This window comes from Varanus komodoensis, unplaced genomic scaffold (assembly GCF_004798865.1).
Source record: "Varanus komodoensis strain SLA01 unplaced genomic scaffold, ASM479886v1 scaffold2, whole genome shotgun sequence".
NCBI classification, from domain to species: Eukaryota; Metazoa; Chordata; class Lepidosauria; order Squamata; family Varanidae; genus Varanus; species Varanus komodoensis.
The window spans coordinates 65,459,390-65,483,944 of NW_025335568.1; the positions used below are offsets into that span (position 1 = coordinate 65,459,390).

At 39.6% G+C, this 24,555-nt stretch overlaps 1 protein-coding gene across 2 annotated transcripts in view; it reads right to left on the reverse strand.

The window, feature by feature from the left end:
- Positions 1 to 24,555, reverse strand: part of PSME4 (proteasome activator subunit 4) — a 98,181-nt gene that overhangs the window by 70,205 nt on the left and 3,421 nt on the right. The window contains exons 2-5 of one of the 2 annotated variants that reach the window (XM_044429580.1): positions 15,631 to 15,771; positions 14,369 to 14,485; positions 11,860 to 11,919; positions 1,557 to 1,601 (exon numbers count right to left, since the gene is read on the reverse strand). In XM_044429580.1, the coding sequence (XP_044285515.1) occupies positions 1,557 to 1,601; positions 11,860 to 11,919; positions 14,369 to 14,485; positions 15,631 to 15,771 (363 nt within the window). The remainder of the gene's footprint in view (positions 1 to 1,556; positions 1,602 to 11,859; positions 11,920 to 14,368; positions 14,486 to 15,630; positions 15,772 to 24,555) is intronic. The other variant, XM_044429581.1, reaches the window with a different exon arrangement.

The following is a 24,555-nucleotide window of genomic DNA, read 5'->3' on the forward strand; positions in this document are numbered from 1 at the left end:
CACTCATTTAAATAGGTTAAATATGCTTCTTCAAGGTAAAAACCAACTTATCATTACAATGTTTCAAACTATAACAGCCTTCCAACTGAAACTGCAATTATGGCAAGCTCAAATTAAGAAAAACAATGTGTACATTTTGACACTTGGCTAAACACAATCCTGTGAATAGCAAAAAATATGCAGCCTTGCTTTTCAATTTGATACGAGAATTTAAAAAGAGATTTCAAGATTTCTGGGAAAATAATCAATATTTTGGTATATCTGTGACTCTATTTTCAGTTGATATGAATGTTATCTGCCAATTTTCAAATGGAATGCACAGAGCTGGAATCTGACATTCAACTTAAAGAAAAATTTGATCATGTGTCTTTACTGGACTTTTATAGGTCCTATCTTCCCAGAGACAAATATTCCTTACTTTGCAATCACGCCTTATTCATGTCATCGTTTTTTGGCAGCACCTACATTTGTGAGCAGCTATTTTCAAGAATGAAGCACACTAAGAGTAAAATTAGATCCAAAATATCTGATGAGCACCTTGAGTACTCACTGAGAATTGCAACTACTTGCATCAAACCAGATATTGATGCATTAGTTTCTCGAATGCAATGTCAAATATCCCACTAGTTTTATGTTGCCCTCTTTTACTTTTATAATAAAAACATATAAAAAACCCAATGAAGTTTTATTACTTAGATATGTTCATTTTCTATATTAGTGATTGCAAACTTGGAACCTGCTCAATGATTTTAAGAGATGAATGTAGCGCCGCATAATTAGAATTATTATGTGGGGACTTTTTTGCTTATCTGTGGTGGCGGATATCACAAAAATTATGCACAGATTTTTTTTGCTCATCAGCTTTTGTTAGTGTTTGTGTATTTAATGTGTGGCTCAAGACAATTCTTCTTCCAATATGGCCCAGAGAAGCCAAAAGGTTGGACACCCCTGGTCTAGAACTCACTGAAGGAAGCCTGGCAGCCCTCCACAAAAATTACCAGGTTTACACAATTAGGAAAGGAAAATAAGCTACCACAGCTTAATTTCAAGACCTGCACACACCAGTCATACATCCCAATTATAGTAATTATCCTCACCCAAACCCAGTGAGAGTTGGGGATAATTTTACAAACCACCCCAGAACCTAAGGCTTGTTCTAGGGTCCCAGGGTGTTTGCAAACTCTCAGACTCAACTCATCCCAGATTCAGAAGTATGGCAATTCAGCAGCATACAACTGGTACAGATGGGGTGGAAAAATAAGCTACAATGGTTTGTTTTCCTTCCCCCAAAATGCCAACCCTCCCAGTGCCTCTGGGGAATTACTGTTTTAAGAATCAGAACTAGTCGAGTTCTCCAAAGAGTGCTGAAAGCGAAGTCAAATGGAAGAAATGCCATCTATGAGGCTAATGAAATGAGACCCGTAAATTATTTGATTTCAGGTGCATACAAATTGCAATTCCAACTGTTTCCCCATAGCGTGTGAGATTCTGTTTTTAAAAGACTATTTAAACAATGCAGCAGTAATAAAGGATCTGAAAATTGTCAAAATACTTACGGCCGACAGTTTTTCACAAGGGTTTTCAAAACACTTTCTACAGAGCTAAAATGAGAAAAAGAGGAAGATTAGATAAATTACATCATTCTATTTCAAGTGAAGCACATTAAGACAACAACATGATTGTACCACTTCTAAGATGATATGATGCAATTAGACACCATCTGTGTACATGCAGTAGTTAATCTTCCTTTATGATGCAGACCTAATTACAAGGATTAAAAGTGATTTGCCTGATACCTGACTTTGCTCTTTACCTCTCCTTGGGTATCTGTTGGACCACATATAGGAAAGACCACCAGTATGCTTTGGTTTAAGTAGCTGAGCTAGTATCACTGTATCAGACTTTGAAAGTAAGAAAAATTAAAAATGTCACACAATGGTTGATAAAGCTCTAAGATAAACTGTCCAAAATGTATCCTACCTGCAAATTTGGTTCCTATTAATGTAAATGCCTTGAGTTATAGCATATTATAAATTTATATGTAAAGAAGTCATTCCTAGAAGCTGATCACTGCAGTAACTATTCACTGGCCCACAAATATTCCTGTTATGCGAAAGAGGTTCAAGCAGTGGCTCAGCTCCAGAAGCCATTGGAGAATACAGTCTATCTGGACTCATTTCATTCTGTTTTCCCACACAGTACAGCAAATTCTCAGTGGCTTGACTGAACCTATTCAGTCAGTCCAACAGTAACTTCCTGGGCTAACTGAATAGTTTGCAAACATTGTGTTTCGGTAAATACTGCCTCTACCTAATCAGCAGGTTCAAAATTCTGCTCTTTCTCATGGCAATGTTCCTATGGGGTTCCACAGGGCTCTGTTTTGTTCCTTATGTTTCTCATAACTTATATACCAGTAGCTAGTCATATACAGCTTGCAAGCTGCATGCAGGGCCCTTGGTATTTTTTGTGGCACCTCAATGCTCCTCCACCAGATTTAAGACTGACATTTAATAGCCTGGTAGCAAAAAAGGGTTGATTTTTCCATGTTGTCACAAACACAAGCAGTGGCTTGTCACTGAAATTCAGTCACGTGGCAACACAAAAGGCCTGGCTTGCTCTTACTTCTAAGGAAAACTGCCCCCTTTTGCCCCTTTTTATTCGTGGAGCATCTGTGTGTGATTAAGAACCCTGAATTTCCAGGGTTCAGGGTGTTCTTTTTCATGAATAAAGGGTGATGGAAACACAGGAGCAGGGAAACAGGGCTAGAACATTCCTTCTCATGTAGTCACACTACACAAATTCTGAACAGCTGGAGAGGACCAAGCGGGGATCAAAATGTTAAAGTGCACCTTGCAGTGGACGGGTTGCAACCCATACATACCCCGGTAAGGCGCAAATCTGTAGCTTGTTGTTTTGCTGCCAACTACACAACGCTCTTGGATAAAGATAACCTTACCAGAGTAATTACCATAATGGGTTTGTCAGTCGAACAGCCTTCCCCAACCTGGTACCCTCCAGATATTTTGGACTCCAAGTTGCTTTATGCCCAGCCAGCATGGCCGCTGCTTTAGTGTGTTAAACGTTGCTCTACCTTTAAAGTGTTTAGAATCCTAAACCTATTACACAGATGGTGGCAATGCCACTGTTGCCCTGACCACACTATACTAATCTTAACCAACACGGGCTGGAATCATCTTTGTCTTGATGCAGCAAAGCCTTCAAGCAACTCTGTGCAGCTGTCAGGGCTGGGCACATTCTGCCCACCCTGTCTGAGTGGAACCCACCCACTGACACCCTTAGGCTCAGCTCTTGCCATGGCACACCCACCCAGACTCTTGAGGAAGCACTGTTCATGCCCAAGGAGGCTGACCCCACAGCAGGAGGCAGTCCTATAACTCTGTCAGCCCATTAATTTCTCCAGACTTCAGACTCTATGGACTGCAAAGCAATGAGCTGGGTAATGACATCTTCACCTCGTGACTACTGTACGCTTCAACAACATGGACACATTTAAATTAATTGTGATTTAAATACAAGGCACACCTCTAGAATCCCCTTAACATGCACAATAGCCTTCAGGTGTCTAGAAACCATAATCTTCCTCCTATTGCACTGATGAAAAGACAAATGTACTTCCTCTTGTATTATTATAGACTGTAAAATTATACATTATTTACCTGCATGTTTCTGCCCAATTCAAATATTAACATGCAAGAATATCTTAAGCAGTGTCTTCTAATAAGAACCTGTCTGCTATCCACTGAAGTAATCAATGGAGGCCCTGGCCCTTCCCGACTTTCAGAAGTGAGGTCAGATCAACTTTTTTCAGTGTCCTTTCTATGCTAGCTCCTGAAGTATAGAGGATGGAACAACAGAATTCTCCCCTTGGAGACAGTCCATTAGCCACAATCCATCAACAGAGACACTGTGATGCCACGTCTCTGCCATGCCTGTAAAGCACCTTCCCCAGAACTTCAAGTGTCAACATCATTGCTTCCATTAGAAGGCAAATCAAAAAAATGTTTTCTCTTCAGACTTTTACTTACAGTTGCTATCAGCTCTTTCATTGGTGTAATTTTGCTGTGTTTAACTATGGTTGAATTTCTGATTTTAGATTTTTTTTACATAAATACATAAGCATCAATATTGAGCTGCCATCACCATCAAACTATAGAAAAGCAGTATACAGTGGTACTTCGGCTCCTGAACGCCTTAGTTCACAACCAAATCAGGTCACGAACAAAAATTCCATGAAAATTTTGATGTGGATCGCGAACTCCGCATTGGGTGGCAACCAAGATCACAGCCATCTCCCCCCCTGCCCCACAAGTGGGGAGATGACCACGAATGCAGTTGCACTCATGCAGGGAAGATGTGTGTGATCATGGGCGCGCTCCTGCAGGAAAGATGGGCTCAATCTTGGCCATCTTCCCTCCCTCAAGCAGCACGATTGCGGCCATCTCTCCCCCCCCCGAGTGACGGCGCGTGCAGGGATGAAAGGCGCGATCTTAGTCGTGCTGGGGGGGGCGGGGAGATGGCCGCACTTGTGCTCGGGGTGGGGAGGGGGAGATGGCCACGATCTTTGTTGTTCTTTGTCACTTTGCTTCATATTTTTCTAATTAAAAAAATGGTTACAGAACGGATTAACCTTATTTACATTGAACCTTATGGGGAAATTTAACTTGGCTCACGACCAATTTGGGTCACGACCAGAGTCCTGGAATGGATTAAGTTTGTGAGCCAAAGTACCACTGTATGAATGAATGCATACATAATAAATAAATCATGCTTAAATAATGAAAACAGGCCAGCTTTCCAATTTTTCTCTCAATTCACTCATTTCTCTGGGATTTGTAAGCAGAAGTACTCATACATTACAGATGTTTCTGACAAATAATTATTATACACATGCAGTTTTGCTTAAAGTATAGAGATTTAACCCTTAATGCCATGTATGAACTACTGTATTTTTATAAAAACAACAGAAAAAAATAAGCCGCTTTCTTGGGATATAACTGGGATTACCATTAACATCACTGTAATATTCAGATTTATATTGCACTGCTATTTAGGCTAAGATTAAATGTTCATGCAGAGTTTCTGGGTGTTAGGAAATTATGTAAGACTTTAGAAATTCACACTGACCTTCCAAGTGAGGAGACAAGTGTGTCTTGTTACACTCGTATTGTTTTATTTTTTTTCAAAGCTCCTTGACACTTCAAGGATGTTCAAGAGTTAGCAGCATTTTAAACAAATGAGTATCTCATATCACGCACTTCCGTTCATCTCATTCCATATAGCCACATAGTTATAACATGCTCTGAGAAACACAGAGGAAAGACATGGACCTTCTGTAGCAGCTGCTTGCACCTCATCTATCACCATAAGATTGAAGAATAGGAATCTGCCTCTCTCACATTTCCATAATTAAATATACTAGAGGGAATGACCTGGGCCTAGAAGTGTTGCCATATTAGCCTGCTGAAGTACAGCAAAAAAAAAAAAAAAAAAAACCTAAAAACTTTAAAGATCAAGAATTTAATTATGGGGTAAGGCTGTGCAAGGAAAACCCTACATGGTTTATTGATTTCAAGTCACATCTAAAAGAGCAGAACAATGCATGGGATTCGGCATTATTCCCACACAAAACATTCCAACTGACTTCACAGACAGGTACCCAAGAACTATTGTGCACCCCCTGATGTTTTGTGCACAAATTAGCACCATTCAGATGAATACAGACTAATACCAAAAAGAACATCACAGATTTATATCAAGAAAATTCTGAAGAATTATAATTCAGTTTTAAGACACAGTATTTTTAGGAATCCAAGTTAATCTTTCTCTTTCCCAGAAAAAAGTTAATCACAATGGAAGGTGACAGTTACTGGCAGCCTGAATTATATCTGCTATTATCATCACTGTTGCATTGAAATAAATACAGAATTTTACCAAGCATCAAGATCAGGGTGCACAATCTTTAAAACGTCAAGGGCTGCACCCCCCCCACACACACACACACACAGACACTTAAGCATATGCACCAGTGATCCTAGAACAGATTGCTAGGAGCAGCAGGCAAAGAGCAAAATGAGAGGATTGCTGGGGAAGTGGGTGAAGAGCCTTATCTCCCCCTCCCCCACCCCCACCTTGCTGCTCCTCATACAGATCTCATGTCCCTGTGATGAAAGTACAGTCACTACGAGGATCTCTGAGGAAGGCAATCTGGCAACAAGTGGGGTGAAGGCAGTCAGAGTGTCAAGAGCTGGTCTTTCCCAGCTCCTTCCAAGCAGACCAGAACAAAAGCCTTCTAACTAAAGTCCTCATTATGTTCCAACTGCCCAGTGTTGATTTATAATGCAAAATCATTAACAAAAGACACCAGTAAAGGTAGAATACTAGCCATTAGAGAAACACATCATAATGATAAAACAGTTGATTCCCAATTAAATACCTCTCCTCCCTTCCCATCCAAAAGGGAGCTGACTCCACCTTCAGGGTGGCTCATGGCACTTCTGGGCCAATCAGTGAGATTTAAATGGTCAGCCCTTTAAACATGACACCACCTAATTGCTCTAATAATGTAAAGTCCATCCCCATCTAATTCCATCTGCTCAACAGAATTTGACACAAAATCAGACATGGTCAGGTTCTCACTGAACTGGGTCTGCTAGTCTTGCATTTCAGTCAAGAATTCCAGTCCCTTCTCTTCTTCCAATCCTCATTTAGATTCTAAGTCAACAAACACAGAACACTGTATTTTTAGGAGAAGTGGACATAATCCCTACATTAGGCATCCTTGGAGGCTGTAATTAAGGATGTGCAGACCTCAGGTGGTACCCAGACCACAGGTTCTGCATTCTTGATCTAAAAAGTGAGCCATGTTCCAGGCTCTTTGCTGCATGAAGAGAGTATCATTAGTTATTTTTAAATTATATCAATCAATTCTGCTCATTAGCAAAGGAACTAGATAAGGGATTCATCCAATCCAATATTCTGAGCATTTCACCATTCAGGATCCAGTATTAAAGCAACTTTTGTCCAGTAAAACACTGACAAAGGACACAAGAAAGGTGTGCTGACATTTTAGTCCAGATCCAGCGGATGGCCTTGCTTCCTTCACTTTACAAAATACAAGTATTAATTTAACTCTAAGGAGAAGTACTATATATATTTATCCCTTAAAACTTGAGAAATTGCAAAACAGTTGCAGCCTAAGTAGATAAAAGACAGCACTACAAAACATGAGGTCCATTTCAAATCTAGTTCCTGCCGCACGTGGGGGAATTGGGGGAGAATCCAAGCAACCACTATCTCTCCCCTCATTAGTATCATTGTTATTATATTACATTTATACCCTACCTGTGTTACTTTTGCAAGGAACCCAAGGCAGCTTACAAGGTTCTTCTCCTCTCCATTTTATCCTGGCAACAGCCCTCTGAGGTAGGTTACGTTGAGAGACTGTGACTGGCCCAAAGTCATCCAGTGAACATCCCAACTGAGTGATGACTAGGGAAAAAAAACCTTCAGGTCCTCTACCTAGCCCTCTTAACCACCATACCACATTGGTTGTCATCTGCAACACAATACTGACCTACCTTGCAAGATTGTTATGTGCCATCAAGTCCTCTCCAACTTACAATGACCCTATGAATGAAAGCTCTCCCAAATATCCTACCCATGACTTCCCTGGTTAGCTATTCTAAAGTCAAGGCTGTAGCTTCCTTTATAGATTCAATCCATCTCTTATTTGGACTTCCTTTTCTTCTTCTGCCTTCAACTTTCCCTAGCTTGACAGTCTTCTCCAGGGAATCTTGCCTTCTCATGATGTGTCCAAAGTATAACAGCCTAAATTTTGTCATTTTTGCTTCTAGGGGAAGCTCTGCCTTGAGTTGTAGAGAGTACTGAAATAACATATGTGAAGTCCTCTGAGACTCAAAAAGGGAGTAGTAGGCTCATTTGTAGAACAAGAGAGTGGAGCTTACAGAAGGCAACCTCACTGACCTGTCCCAGTCTGGTAACTAGCATTCCTGCTTGTTCCTGGGAATATTTTTAGACAATCAAAGTCGCATTAGTGGGTCCCAAGGGTACAGAAGGACCAGTAGAGGCAGATCAGCTCCACTGGTTACTACCCTAAACATTAATTATTATTGTTTAAGGTATTGTGTGGGGAAAACACACAATGCTTTCTGTTTCACAGTTGCCATGTCATAAAGCAGTAAATATTGATGTCCCTTACATTATTAGTTTGATCTAATTTTAACTCGCTGTCAACTAGCTATCTTCCCTCCTCTTTTTGAGATACAAAATCCAGCTAGATACTAGATACCAGTTCAATTAGGCACTGTCTTCTTAATTATGATGCAACTACAGGGCAGCATACAAATGTAACGAACGAAATGAAACTGTCTTTTTAATCAAACAAAATGCTGCCTTGGGTGCTTACGGACAAAAAGCAGCATATAAACAAACTTTTCCTTACATCTGCAAGGAAAATAAAGATAACCACAGACTCCTAGCAAATCAATTGTAGACATAAAGAAAATGAAACAGAAAAACTTGGGGAACCTACTAGTGAAACAGGAAAAACAACACAGGTTCATTTAAAAATACATCAGAAACAGGAAACTACCAGGGAGATATTCAACCCATTAGACAGCAAAATATATTAAAAGAATGATTGAAGGAATTATTTGCCTCAGTCTTCCATTCCTGAACCATTTTTTCTTTAAAAAGAAAGGCTGAGCAAATTAAATCCTCATGGCAGGAAATGAAATTCAAGGGCAAACTGACAAAGTCCACAACTCCAGAGTCAAGGAAGTATACATGCAAAGGTTCTTAAGGAACTCAAATTTAAAACTCTTGATTTTCTAACAAAAATATGCAACATTATCCTCTTTACATGAGGACTGGAAGCTAGCCAAAGTAACACTAATTTTTAAAAATAGATTGGGGTTTGAAAACATAGCTTCGTTAGTCTAATGTCTGTGAGGGGGTAAATTGCTGGAAAGCATTATTAAAGCTGGAATTATTAAACGTATAGCAGAACAAAGCTTATTGAAGAAAATCAGAATATCTTTTGTTAAGTACAGTTCTTTGAAAGATTCTTAAGAATGTCAAGAACCATATGGGCAGGAATGGGTCCACAGATATTATATAACCAGGCTTCTAAAAGGATTTTAACAAAAATTTCTGAGCAAACATTGCAGTCATGGAATAAGTTGACAGGTATTCCTATAAATGTAAGAACAGAAGATGGAGGAAACAGACAGTTCTTCCAATGGAAGCAAAAAATCAGTGGGAATCTGTACTAGGGCTGCAACTATTTATTTATTTATTTATAACATTTTTATGCCACCCCCATCGCAATGAAGCCTCGAGGTGGCTCACAACAGGATACAAAGTACATAAATACATAAATAATAACAATATAACAATTTAAAAAATGGTTTAAAAGCCCCCGGTGCATCTTGGCTAAAAAATTAAAATCCTATTAATTCAAATAATTTAACAATTAAAATAAGTTTTAAATAAAAAGGTCTTAGCCTGGCACCGAAAAACAAATAACGACGGCGCCAGGCGGAACTCTCTGGGGAACGCATTCCATAGATGGGGCGCCACTGCAGAGAAAGCCCTCCTCCAGGTACTCACCCTCCTAATATCATTCACAGAGGGTTTCCGGAGAAGGGCATCTGTTGCTAATTTCAAGGGGCGGGAGGGCATATATGGATGCAAGCCTTCCTTTAGATGGTTTAACATTCAGAATTGTTTTGTAGTCATGATGAAAAATTACATGATGGTAAAAATTTAAGTAGGCAACAAAGGGCATGAAGTAGATGCAAATGTGCCACGTAGCAAGTGAGGTTCAGCATAATTAAATATGAACCCTAGCATCCCATACCTTACTTGATGGAATCTGAACTGTAAGCAAAAAAGAATGTAGGATTAGGTAGATAGCTCTCCAAAAGTCAACTTGGCATGCAACAGCAATGGAAAAAGCAAATTCTGTGCTAGAGGTTATTAGGAAATAGAATGAAAATAAGATGTCTAGGATACAATCTACAGTGCAAGTGCACCTGAGATATGGTGCTGGAAGTTTACTGTAGAATTGGAAAAAAGTTCTAGCAAAGGGCAAACAAAATAAACACAGAACTGGAGCATAAAAAATCCTAAAAGGAAAGACAAGTATCACATACACTTATAAAAATATGCATGGTATAGGGAACATTGTTACTATTATTTATTAGATTTATATAAAAGCTGCCCCATTAGCATTATGCTCTCTGGATCATGGAGAGTAAGTTTTCTCCCAGAGATAGCACAGTCTAAATCCCCAGCCTAGTCACTTCCTCAGCCAAACCTAGCATTGCCTTAATCTTCTTGAAAAGGGTTAGGGCACAAAGGCAGTAAAATAACTTGGGAGTCACCCAATGAAACTGAATAGTTGCAGCTTCAGAGCAGAAGAGAGAAAATGACATTGTTAATTTAGAAGTAATTCCCAAAGTTGCTCAGTGATTTTTGGAAATAACAATTTTTTTGGTCTGAATATGGATACTATTGGGCCTTAGCTGAGTAAATCCACTCCCTTCTCATTCTGTCCTTCCTCCATGAAGCCCAAAGTGATGTTCAAGGCTATTCCATCATCCTTCTCTCCCATCAGCCCCTTTGGCCTACACCATGACCTTGTCAAACAGGTTAGGCTGGCAGAGTGTGGTCTCAAGGTCACTCACTGAGCTTCTGACTAAGTGGGGATGTGAACTGGTATCTCCCCCAGTTCCAGGCTAACACTTGCCACCACACAGCGCCGGCTCTTGACAGTACTCATGCTGAGTGCTGGTCTGTACAAAGTTCTGCTGTCCAGTAAAGCCACCTTGAAAGACCTATCAAAGGAAGACAGGACAAAGGCTACATTTGATAATTAGGTTTCGACATGCCTCTGATGGTATAGTTGTTTGATTGTGCAATGCTTAGAAACTGTAGGGCTTTATAAATGATTGGTTTAAAGCTAGGAATTTTAGGGTCTCAGCTTGCTTGTTTTAAATCCTTAGCTGTATTTAAAGTGCTTGTACTGCTGCTAGGTTTTGCTTTGGGTTTTACATGTATTTTATACTGTAATGTTAAGCTTTTATAGTGTATTATATATTATACATTATTTTCAGTTGTTGTGAAACATTGAGAGAACTTTGGACATTAGATGATATGGAAATGTGATGAATGAAACAAAGGCTTTCTATTTGATCAAAGGCTTTTGCAACAACTTTTCTTCTTTTTCAATAATTAACTTAAACTTTGCTTTTCAAAAATGGTTGCTAATATAGGCAGAATTTTTCCAGCAATAGCAAATATTTATATAAAAGTTTGAAACCCTAAACACATTTACTAGGAAGTAAATGCTATTAAACAAAATGCAATTTACTCCAGTGCACAAAATTGTAGTCCAAGTCTCACATTCAAGTTTATTTTAAAAATTCAACTAACTATTCCTTATCCTTTCTCCTTAGCTACTATATCAACCTCTGTAACAAGTTAAATTCATGCATTATTACAGTGTTGTGCAAATTATGCCTAACAATTAGGGCATTACATTCACTTTGCTATTTTAAATAATATATTTATTTGTTAACAGATATTAGCAGAGAGCCATATGCTTCAGCCACTTCACACACAATATATTTTCTCACAATTAGGTCAAGATACAGTGCGACATTCCCATAAACTATGGTGTAATGTTATTGGATTTTTCAGTCTTATATGCAGAAAAGTTACGTGTTTGTGACAAGTGTTACAGCAGGACAGAACATGCAAGAAGTTAACACTTCGGCCAGAGCTAAACAAAGACCAAAAATAAAATGTCCTTACCACCTATGTAAAACATTAAGCACAAATGTTTTAGGTGAAGACAAGCCTGGTCGACATGAACTGAACGTAAAAAAGAAAGTTTTAAAAGCAAAACAATGAAAAAGAAAATGCTAGAATTGTAGACAAAATGACCCTAAAAACACAAGGACCCAATTCACACCCAAAGTAACAGTCTATGGTTAACAAACTGTGGTTTGTTCGGAAGGATATGGGAATGAGCAAGAGTGCTGGCTCTTGACCACTCAACTGTTTGCTCCCATTTTCTTCGCTGTCCAGGAGATATGTACCAAAAAATCTGAGTTATTGAAAAAGAAACCATCCTGGAAGACAAACCATATGTTAAAACTCTTGGTTGTTTCTCCCTCAACAACCCAGAGTATCAGTTTAACATGTCATGGACAAGAAGCCAAGGACTAAATGTCCCTGCCTTGGCAAACAAGGTGAAAGCAGGCAAACAGCCAAGAGCCAAGATACCCATTCTAGTATTCTGCCAAACAAGCCACAGTTAGCAAACTCTGGGTTGCTTGCTGCATGCAAATCAGATCACTCCATTCATATTTTTTGATCTTTAATTCATCCTTCTCAGTCCAGCAAAAGGAACAATGGTGAAATATATTATGCAAACAACATTGCCAAAACATCAAGAAATGGTCGCACTGCACAATTTTTTAAATCGTAGATTAGACACCCCTAAAAATATAAACTTTGCTGGAGAGGGGCTCTCCCACAGGCCTCTTTACAATTTGCAATTTATACAGTAGCCTCTTTCTGGTGTGTAAACCTGGTGAATGTGGCTGGTTGGGGTGATTAACAAACCACCCACCAACCCAAAAACAGCCAATCAGTTCTAGGTCTTTGGTAACTACCCCAACCAACCACCCTCTCCAGGTCTGAACATCACAAGCAAAGCCAGGGAAAGCAATTATGCAAATCTGGCTATCATTCAAATGGTACACACAGGATGCTTAGTAGGCCACTGTAGCTTATTAACCACTGTGCAATGTGTTTAACAGGCCTAACACAGCTTGGCCACACCTCATACCTTCCTGGATCCCCGCTTGATAAAAAGCAACTCCCCCAAACTGCCTGATGTACTTGCACATGCTGATACGCACAACTTTTAGTGGTGTGTACTATTGCATGGGAATCTGTTATTAATCTAGGAGTCCTACGGGACACATGAACCCAAGCTTCCACATTGATCTCTAAAGGATTAAACTGATGGAGGGGCACAGCTCAGAATTAAGAGCATGCTTGGAAATTTGCACTCTTCTCGAACATTCTCAACCAGCAAGCTGGAAAAGTTATTTGTCCGAAACACAGGCCCTGAAACTCTTTAACTGGAAGTGTCAATTACTGAACGTGGGAACCTTCTGTGAACAGAGCTCATGCTACATCACTGGCCTGTTGTTCCATCCATATAATGTGAAGCTGAGAAAAGTGTTTTCTTCTTGTGGTTGAATACACTCTACCAACTGGCTGTCATGCACAAGTGGGAGAGAGAAGGCAGCACACCTGCATGTCCCCAGCAACCTATCAGTTTTTAAGCCACCAGGTCAGATCAATAGTCCACCTATCCTGGTACTTTCTATTCTAACTGATAACAGCTCTCCCAATGTTGAGGGAAAGAGGCCTTTCCCAGCCTTTCAAACTATGAAGCATTTTGTTAAGATATGATGGATTGAAACTTGGTCATTATACATGCAAAGCAAATCTAAGCTATTTCTTCTCTCTAACATAGCGCTAATCCCCAGAGGTGGGTGGCTATGGCCCTTTGCAGGCAGAGGGCATACATGCAAGCCCTGCCTCCAGAGTTCCCAGCCTTCTTTCACTGTGCAGGGAAGTATGAAGAGGGGCCCTACCTGCAATCAGAGAGCATTCAATGTAATCAGAAGCCCTGCTTTACGAAGGCTACCGACCACACAGAGGCTTCTACCTGCATTCTAGTGACTATGCGTAGAAACATCCTGGAGGCCCCTCCGTATCCCTTCTGCACTTTTAGCCCTTACATTAATGCCTGAATGAGGCCTGCATTGCTTTCTACTTGCAAATAGCCAGGTTTTATTGAAATATCGAATAATACTAGATAGATCCTTCATCTAGACAAGCTAGATCTTTCATCTAATGATATGGAATCATGTTGCTTCCTTGTGAAGCAGAAAAGGCATATGATTAAGAGAAGGTGATGAACACCCACTGCAAAGATAAATATCTAAATCTTGTTATTCTAAATTCAGATTACCAAAAAAACAAGATATTTACATGCAGCATAATCAAATCTGACAAATTAGTGAACTGAAGGTAAAGTACTATTTGTAGAGCTAATTTAAATGTCCAGGCTTAAATGCTGAGTTCCTATAAGCTGCACTACAAAAGATGACCCTATGAACAAATTCTGTCTTTGATTTGTTCTACATGTCCTTGAGGCCTGAGCCCACTGTTAGTATCGAACAAACAAAAAGGTAAACATATATTTCACAATGTTAAAACCCCTTTTAAAAAGTCTTACTTTGGAAACCAATTTAATCCAAGATGTTCAGTCTTAGAGTATAATATTCGCTCCAACATTTCATAAAGCGGCCTCCAGGGTAATTCTAAGTCATCCCTTGAAAGAAGTTCTTTTTTCCTAAATTAGAAGGGGAAAAAAGACAGTTTAGTCATCACTCACACTGGGATGCGCCATTCATATGTGACTGATCCTTCTACTTAGTCATCTCCTCTCTCACATAGTTTACAGATAGCCTAAAACGACCTTCTCCAACTTGGCACCCTCCAGGATTACAACCTCCATCAGCTTCCACCTGTATAGTCAACAGTCAGGGACCAGAGGAATACTGGTTCCAAACCTCTAGAAGGCATGAGATTTGGAATAGGTGACCTATTAACATGCCAACAAAGCAGATGCATGACAACAGGACAGTTAGGACCAACCAAAAGTCACTCTTAATAAAGATTTTAAACCAGGTTTGAAGCAAGTTTGCAAATACTGGTTAAAAGAAAACATGAAAGAATGCTTACTCATGGCTGCAACTCACAGGAAAAGGAAGGTAGAATTCACAGAGTGTAGGAAAAGAGGTGTACAGTTCCACAGTTCATGCCTGCTCTTTTTACATTGGCTGAGATATGGCCAGTGATACATTAAAACTAGGCCAGGCAGGCTCATTGACATGGACTCTTACTCAGCAAGCTGCCCTCTAAAATTTATTTTCAGAAGCGCACAACTGTACTTGCCAGCAATAAACATACATAATTAACCTGGCAAGTGTATCTGTGTGGAGTCCATAAATGACAGAGGAGCAGTGACTACTCTTGGACCTCAGCTGGATTTAAAATGGATTTTGAAGCTGTACGACTTTACAACTGCAGGAATAAACCAGGCTTTTGCCAGTCTTAGAGAAGGCAGAAAGACTTGTCCCTTACACCAATGACACCTTAGGAGCCCAGCAGGGTGTCAGAAACAAGAGTTCTACTAAAGACAAATTAATTGTTTAATTTTTTAATGCTAGCAAGGTGTATCTTCAACATCAAGTGAAATCCTTTTTTCCATGTTATTCTTCCAAAGCACAGAAATTACTTCCATTTCATAACAGCAATACAACAAGTAACTTTTTTTATATTGGTATTTTTTGTATTTTTAACTTAATGTTTATATTTTTTAATTTAATGTTATAATTATTTTTTAACTTATTGTTGTAAGCCGCCCCGAGGCTTCGGCGAATGGGGCGGCATAAAAATGTTTTAATAAATAAACAAACAAACAAACAAACTTACTTCAACAGGTTTATCAAAAGACGTGCAAAACCTTGCATCATGCTGATCTCCAACTTTGGAATAGTTACTAGCTCATACATGAGCTTGATAAAAAGGACATGATCTTCTTTGCTAAACTTTCTCCCATAGAGCCGGAGATACCTTTAAGGGAAAAAAAAGAAAAGAAAAAACCTCAAATAAACCATTGCTCTATATCCCTCTTGGATTGTGTTAACAAGCTCTCAAGGCAGTTAACACAATCCAAGAGGATAAACATATAACAACGTATGAACATTAATTACGCAACATATATCTGGTATATATGTCTCTACCTCTATGGCTATGGCAGCAGGCAACCAAGAGTGAAGTGTTAGATGATGCATGAAGCTACTGGGTAGTCTCATATGGGTGATCCTTACACCTCTTCTGCATGCTTACAACATTGTATTAAACACTACAACTTTTGGAGCTCTAAGTTTTACAACACTTGATGCTCTTCATCGTAGAAAAAAGGAGATCATAAGAGAAGTGTATAAAATTATGCATAATGTAAAGAAAGTGGATATGGAGAAGCATTTCTTAATCTCTCATAGTACTAAAGGATCAGATCATCTCATGAAGCTGACTGGTTGCAGATTCAGGACAGATAAAATGAAGTACTTACTGCCACTATGCATAATTAAATTATGGAATTCACTACAAGAGGTACACTGATTTGGATGGCTTTAAAAGAGATTAGGGAGAATTGTGGAAGATTGGCGATTAATCTGGCAAAATAGCTCCAGTATCAGAAGCAGCATGGTTCTTGAATACCACCTTGCCAGGGAACTTGAGCAGGAGAGTGCTATTATGCTCACATCCTCTTGCAGATTTCTCATGGGTTCTCATGGTTGACCTCTGTGGGCATATAAAGCTGGACTAGGTAGAGCGTAAGCTTCTTCTTATGCCTATTCAAAGAATTAAGGCAGGCTGCTTTACCAATTACTAGCCAACACAGAAAGAAAGCCACCCAGAGTTTCTAACAATATGTGGTGCAATGGTCAGAGTGCTCAAGTAGAACTCAGGAGATCCAGGTTCTAGTCCCCACTTAGTCATAAAACTTACTTGGTGGCTTTAGCCTAGTCACTGACTTTCAGCCTAACCTACCTCGCAGGGTTCTTGTAAGAATAAAATGGAAAGGAAGAGGATGATTATGTGAACCATCTTGCATTACTTGTGAGGGGGAAAAAGAACAGAAATATAATAAATTTATATTATAAATTTATATTGGATTTTATTGTTTGCATTTTATTGGATTTTCACCCAGCATGGAATAATTAATTAATTTTATTCTGATTAATGTTGTAAGCTGTCCAGAGATGGAAGTAATGGATGGCATCCAAATTTTATAAACAAACAAACATACATACATACCTACATAAAAAATTGTTTTTCCAAAAGATTACATTAAAAAGAGCATTTCAATCTCTCCAATCTCCTTGTATATATTTCAAGATGTAAATACCTATCTAGGCTAAGGTTGCATGCTAACCATTGCCTTCATTAAAGAGAAACAGAAGCCCAGATCAGCCTTTACTCAACAGAGAAAATCTCAAACCATAGAAATTTGGGGAATACTTCCATATATGCCCTTCTTTGGAGAAAATAAGAAGGGAACTAGGTAGTTCCATGTTTGTTTGAAGGCAGGATTCCTCTGTTCTCAGGACTGATGTTCAGATTGAAAAGGGCTACAAATTGAAAAGGCCCTCCTCCAGGAACCCTCTTTGAAAGAGGTCAGGAGACAGAGCACTAGGAGGAGGGCCTTCTCTGCAGTGGCGCCCCAACTATGGAATGCGCTCCCTAGAGAGGTCCGCCTGGTGCCATCATTATATGTTTTTCGGCACCAGGTCAAGACCTTTTTATTTGGCCAATATTTTAACACATAGTAATCTTAATTGTAAATGACTTATTTATTTCAAATGATGCTCAGTGTGGAATAGTTAATTTATCTTATTTTATTGAAGTTTGAAATAATGTTGTAAGCTGTCCAGAGATAACAGTAATGGACGGCATACAAATTTTTAAATAAATTTAAAAAATGGAATTTTCATGTTCAAATAAGCATCATGGAGCTCAATTCCATTGTTACATTCACATTTTGAGCTAAGTGGCAGAAATAAGCAGGAATACGTACACACGCACTTGAGACTTGTCAGATTTAACACTAAAATTCAAAATTATATTGAACAAAAACCAAATTCCTGTGACTAGACTATCACAGATATTAAGTGCATCATACAAAAGCCCTGGCACTGTGAACCAGCTGAAGACCTTTGATGACCTTTGACCCTTTACTCAGCATTAGTCAGATCTCACGTAAGAGTACTGTGTCCAGTTCTGGGCACCAAAATTTTTAAAAGACACAGATACTCATAAGCGCAGTACTTCACAGAAGGGCAACAAAGATGTTTCAGGGACTGGAGACAAAGCCCTATGAAGAAAGATTGAGAGAACTAGCATGTTCAGCCTCAAGAAGAGAAGAGTAAGGGGTGATATGGCAGCACTCTACAAGTACCTGAAAGGTTATCATGAAGAGAAATGTCAAGACATCTTCTTGTTCATTCCAGCGCACAGGACAGGGAATAATTGAATTAAAGCTAAAAGAAACCAGATTTACACTAGACACCAGGAAGATTTTCCTCACTGCCAGAGCAGTACAACAATGGAACCTATTACCTGGGGGAGTTGTGGGCTCTCCGTCACTAGAGACATTCAAAAAGTGTCTGGACCGTCAATTGACTGGGATAGTGTAACTAAGTGTCCTGCAACAGCAGGGGCTGGTCTCAATGCCCCTCTGGCCCCTTCCAACTCTACTCTTCTATGATTCTATGATTATGTAATCGTATGCATGTTCAGACAGGAGAAAGTCCTACAACTCCCACCACTTTCTAGCCAGCATTAAAAGAAGAATATTGCGGTACATTTTTCCCTTTCTTTCACTTGGAACATTTAAGATCATAATCTCACAGGCAGAGATTTCTGCTGCATCTTTGTACAGTACACAGTGCTTAATAAATAATAGTAATTTTATATCACAGTGAAGATGCTTATTTGAGATCCTTGTAAGATGCCCACTTATCTTAATTTTAAGGACCCTTAAAATGATTTCTGATAGAAAATGAAAAAAAAAATATTTCTATTTGCAGCAAGACCATGAAGCAGTACATGCTCTAAACCTCTTAGGTCTGCACATTACAGCTGTGATTCGTGAGACAACAGAAGCTGACTCTGCTATTTTCCCAAACAGCCAGCATTCTTTAGCCATGATTTTAAACATCAGCTATTTTAATTTGGAGATAGGCATAGCTTGGTCACAGCACCACCAATGCTGAACATAATTTGTAAGTTCCTGATGGGGATTTTTCTTTGTCCAATAATGTTTTTAATTAACCAGTGAAAGCTGCTTGAAATTAAATATAAAGTAGAAGTTAGAGGTAGTAATACAATGGGTCCCTTTAATTTCAGAAAACAGATGCTATTTAAGTGGCTTAAGTCAGGAAATTTTACACAATTTTCAAATCCTCTGGAATCAGCTCTAAAAACCAAACATGGAGAAGGACTAGGAGCATGAAAGCTGAAACTGCTAAAAGATGGGGTACTGACTTCTGTTTCAAACAGGCCTTTTCTTGTTTTTTAACACTCAGTGATCTTGCTCACACATAGTGGCATGTGACAGACATGTGACTAGCCCAAATCAATCCATGCGCCTACATGCAACCAACCCCATTATTTCCAATTCTTCAAGTGCTAACACAATTTTAAGGCACTATCTTTTTAGGAAGATCTTGACTCTGCTTATGGTTGCTCCATATTCAGCATGTTGATACAGGCCATTTGTCAGAAATGCACTCCTTCCCTTGCATGGATGTGGTCTGTCTTTAACTCTCTTGATATCTACTGCTGCCACCAGGAATTTTATTTCCAACTGTTGCACTTAACCTTTCCCACAGTATTGTCCCCAAACTGTAAGCTACTTCATTGGACTATGTAGTCCTGAGGATGAGACACTGATTATCAAACAGCCTATGAGTTAACAGACTTTGAGTTAAAAATATACAAAATAAAACTTTATTTGTACAATAAGCAGACTGGCTTCAAGATGTACAGTAACTTATATCCTTGCTAAATAAAACAATGCATAATAGTAATTTCTAACTGAGGTATCTCACTCTTTCCCTTCACAATCCTCACACATAATCCTCATTTCCCTCCTGCACTCAGGTTTCTGTCACCTTCTCTCACACACTCTCCCTAATCACTAATATTTTGTATTTTTTGTGAGCCGCCCTGAGGCTTTGTTGCAATGGGGGCGGCATAGAAATGTTATAAATAAATAAATAAATAAATAAATAAATAAATAAAATGCTCTCTGAGTATTCTACTCCTTCTTCAGAATCTTAAATGTTTTTCACAGCACTCTGATGAGAAGGCTGCATCTTCAGATTCTGTAGACTTCTGACAAACCACAACTCTGCCTGTTAACTTCTCACAGCAGACACTTGACTGTAACTGCTGACAGACCCACAACTGACTGTTAACTTCTCTCAGTCCACAAGTGACTAACTGCTGACAGACTACCATGCTCTTGGACAGACTGTTTTCTTCTCCTCTCACACACTCCCAAGTTCTGCCCAAGCACTATCAGTTGCTGGTCAATCACCTCACTCAGTATTTTATCCCCATCTGCTCCTCTGAAAGTTACCATCATTTAAAGGAGTACACTCACTAAATTTAAATCATTAGACTATTATTACATATAAGCTGCAGATCAGCCTGTTGTAAGCGTCCCTCCTTCGCTCTGGTTCCAAAACTCAAAACAATGCTTTGAAATGCAGTTTTCTTGAGACTCCACAGATAACAGAACAGTTTGAGCTCTGAACCGCTTTCCACCAGAGCTGAAAAGAGAAGCCTCTGCTCATGTAAAGAGCTGGACCCAAACTGGAAACTTCCCTTCAGTTCCTTCCTTTCAATAAAGCTTCTGACTCCACCCTCAGGGTGCCTCTTGCTGCAGGAGAGCAAGATGTTGTGAATGGGAAAACCCCTCCAATGGAGCAGCTTGTTTCTCCCAATGCCTCCTCATGGGGTCAAGGACTGGGTCTCACATATGCGCCCTCTCCCCTCCTGAAAACCATTCCTCCCCGTCTCACATTTGGCCTGAGAAACATCACTAACCACCGTTAAGGGAGATTCAAAGGCTCCCCCCACCCCCCAGCTCCTCCTCCTCCTTTTCAAGATCCACCGATGACTCCCACTGAGTAGACACTGCGCTTGAGACTGGTCCACTCAGTACACAGCCCTCCAGCCACTTTTCTATGCACCTCTGTGGTAGGGTGTGGAGCATGTCAGTGTTCAGTTATGCTGTCAAATTGCTATTCCCTCAAGGTAGTTATTTCTTGCTCTTCCTCATGTCACACAAAAGGTGAACTGGAGAAGCAAGTCTGAGTAGTTTCCAACTACAATCTCCATATTCATGAAATGTGGTATGCATGTCAATTCCTACTTCCTAGTTACAGTTTCCTCTTCTTATGTTAAAGTGTCCTCTCTTATTCCTAACCTGTTAGAACAACCTATGCAGGAAACACTGTAATTACTAAAATTGATTTTCTTGTTCATATACATCCTTTAGAGCAGTGTCCTTCACTTTTCCTGAAGTGCAGCCCTTTATTTTTTCCCTTTTGTGCACAAATTCCTGCTTTTTTCCAGTATCTGTTCACTTTCAGCAGGAGGTCGCTCTCTAGCTTTGCCATATTGTTTGCTATAAAAGGGAGCCAGCAGATGTGATACGGGCTACCAGAGGAGACTTCAAGGAATGAAAGTCAGGAGACCTGCCACTCATCAGCTGTAATGTGGCTGGGTAGGAGGTGCAGAAGAGGAAAACATGGGAACATTGGGTGAAAGGAGTCCAAGAGGGAAGGAGGAACATGACTGGCCAGCCACAGTATATACTGCAAAGCTGCTGGAGGTGGAGAGGAAAATGGATGTCCAGGCAAGAAAGAAGCAATGAAGAACACCACTGGGTGATTTTGCAAGCACTGGAGGGAATGGCACATTACAATAAAAAAAACCATCTCCAAGAATTAAAGGAGCCTGCTGAAATCTGGTCTTGCTTGGACAACATGGAGGTATGGGGAAAAGGGACTGAAAAGGCCCCCATCCATTGCTGCTTGAGTGGAGAGGAGGGGAAGGAAGACACCCTGCCCCCAGCCCAGTAAAAGCTGCTTAAGTGGCTTCAAACCTGATGCCAAAGTGGCTCCTACCTTTAAAATGGTGAAGACCACCTCTCTAGAGACTCTAGTAATCTCCAGTACTGCTAACCTGGATTTTTCCTGTGTATAAGAGAGTCAGTCCCCAAGATATAAGTAGGCTAATGCATTTATGATTGATGCTATCCATATACAGTAAAATATTTAAACTGGCCATTTCATAATATAACTAAACATAATACATACAGCTGAATGTTGTTAGTGACCAACAGCAGTCCATACTGTATTAAAATAATTAACAGACGTGCTACTTCTCTTGGATTTTAAACAGCTATTAGAATAATTAGATGGCATGCCAGTCATAATTCCTTTGTCATGACATCAAGTTTTATAAAATCTGAATTGCAAGAATCTTGGAGCAGACAATGGAAAACAGAATGCCAGACATCAGGAACTAGCCAGTACTAGGCCCAGGAAAGTGAGATGGGTACAAGGTTACCTCTCAAACTTTGTATTCATAACAGATCCGCTACACTGCTTGTTCATCCTATTACTTCATACTAACATCAGAATGACAATTCATTCAAGAAGAATGACAATTCATACTGCAAAGGGTTGATGCTATCTTATTTAATCAAAAGACTTTTCAGAAGCCAGACCATTTTGGGGGCATTGCTTCAACATGTTTTGACAGCATTATCACATAAGGCCTACTAGAATGGAAACAGGCCTCACGGTAAACAAAGTAAGATAACAGCAGATGGTTAGAGGAAAAACAGTGTCACACGAGGTCTACTCAGGTTCAAAATGTCTTGTAAGTCAATCATGTGAGTCATTTTATATCAACCATGTAATTCTATCTAAGAATCTTTCCTGGTAAACAAAGTCACTTATCATGCTGTTTATAAGATTTACAGAATACTAAGTTCCCCTTCTGAAATTACATGATGGGTGTGGTTCCTATTTTGAATTATGCAGCTGAATGGTGATTTCACACTCACATAGTCTAGTATAATATGCAAGTTTCCAAAATTCGTCATTCTGCCATGACAAGGAACAGTGCTAGAACATCACAGGATCTGACAGGAGGGTTTGAAACACCACTGTCTGTCAAGCCTTTTCTGGCTGTGCTAGGAGCTGATTCCACCTCAGCCCAAAGAAGCAAGATGACTGACAGACACAGCGGCCAGTCAGAGGCCTCACTGCCTGACTCTCTCAGCTTTCTAACTAGATACTTGAACTCCAGACACTTGAACTTGTACACTTGAACTGCTGACACCTGAAACAAAATTCACAGTCATTCTACACAAAAATCCATTCCTGGTTACCGCACACTTTCATTTCAGTACTATAATTTAGGGTGGGTGGGAGGTTATTTTGTCACGGCTATCATTAAACAACTGTGAGTCAGAAAACCTGGCTGATCTACTGCATATAAGCCAGATATCTTCCAGTAGACACTGATCTACCTTTTGCATGCCCCCTAAGAAAATGCACGACATGTTCATGAAACTGGTGAGACCAGACACAGGTGGTATCCAAACTAATGAAATAAAACTGTTAGTGGAGTCAAAGTAAGAAAAAAATAACTGGAACATCAAGAGAAATATGGGTGAATCATTTCAAAGTATGAAGACATCAGAAATTCTCATTTGAGTTACTATCAACCACCCTGAATCTATGTAAGAAAACTGGGGTATAAATCTTCTAACTAAATAAAAACCAGGAGAGGACTATGCAGATGGTAAGAAACAGAGAGCCAGTATGGTATAGTCGTTAAGAGTGCTGGACTGGGCCTCGGAAGATCTGGGTTCTACTCCCTGTTCAACCATGGAGCCAACTGGGTGACTTTAGGCCAGTCACAGACTCTCAGCCCAACTTACTTCACAGGGTTCTTACTGTGAGGATAAGATTGAGAGGAGTAGAATTATGTAGGACTCCTTGAGTTCCTTGAAAGAAGAAAAGGAGGGCTATAGATATAATAAATAAATAAGCAAACAAGCTTTTCAATGACATCCCCAGAGAGGAAGCAGGTATAGCCTACAGTAATGGTGCCCTCAGAAGCACCTTTTTCATTTCCCTCATTATAAATTGCCATTCTCTCCTGCAGGAAAGAGTAAAATCCTGATCTTCAGAACACCTGTGGTAACGGCAAAACATTTTTTCCACTCCTGTCACTATGCAGCTCTCAACCCTCACAGATAGGAATCCTACAAGAGGGTGCAATACAAATGTTCTCTCACCACACATGCACACACACGCACACTAAGTTGACAGAAATTTTGCTACTAATTTATAGAGCAGGATACAGCCCCTAGAAACATGTAAGCCTTCCTTAAAAGAAACTTCTTTAAAGAAGTTGTGTGGTTAGGAAGAGCATTTTCCTACAAGCAGTGTGTACTTTCAAATAACCGTAACCTAATCATGCTTAACTAGGAAGTACAATTTCTTTTTGTCAAAGAAAAATCTACATTGTATTTCTTTTAGTTTTTTTTAATGAATCAAACTATCTATCAAATCAAAGAAGTGGGAGGATCACTCACATTTGTGCTGCTGCTAAGTTTTATCATAAAAGAGCAGAAACAGTTCAAGCAGAGTCTGCCATTTTTACTAACTTTTGGTTCTAATGATACACAAAGTGATTTTTTAAAAACGGCAGCAGTTATCTGACAGACCGCATTCTCATCCTTCCTCAGAAAGAATT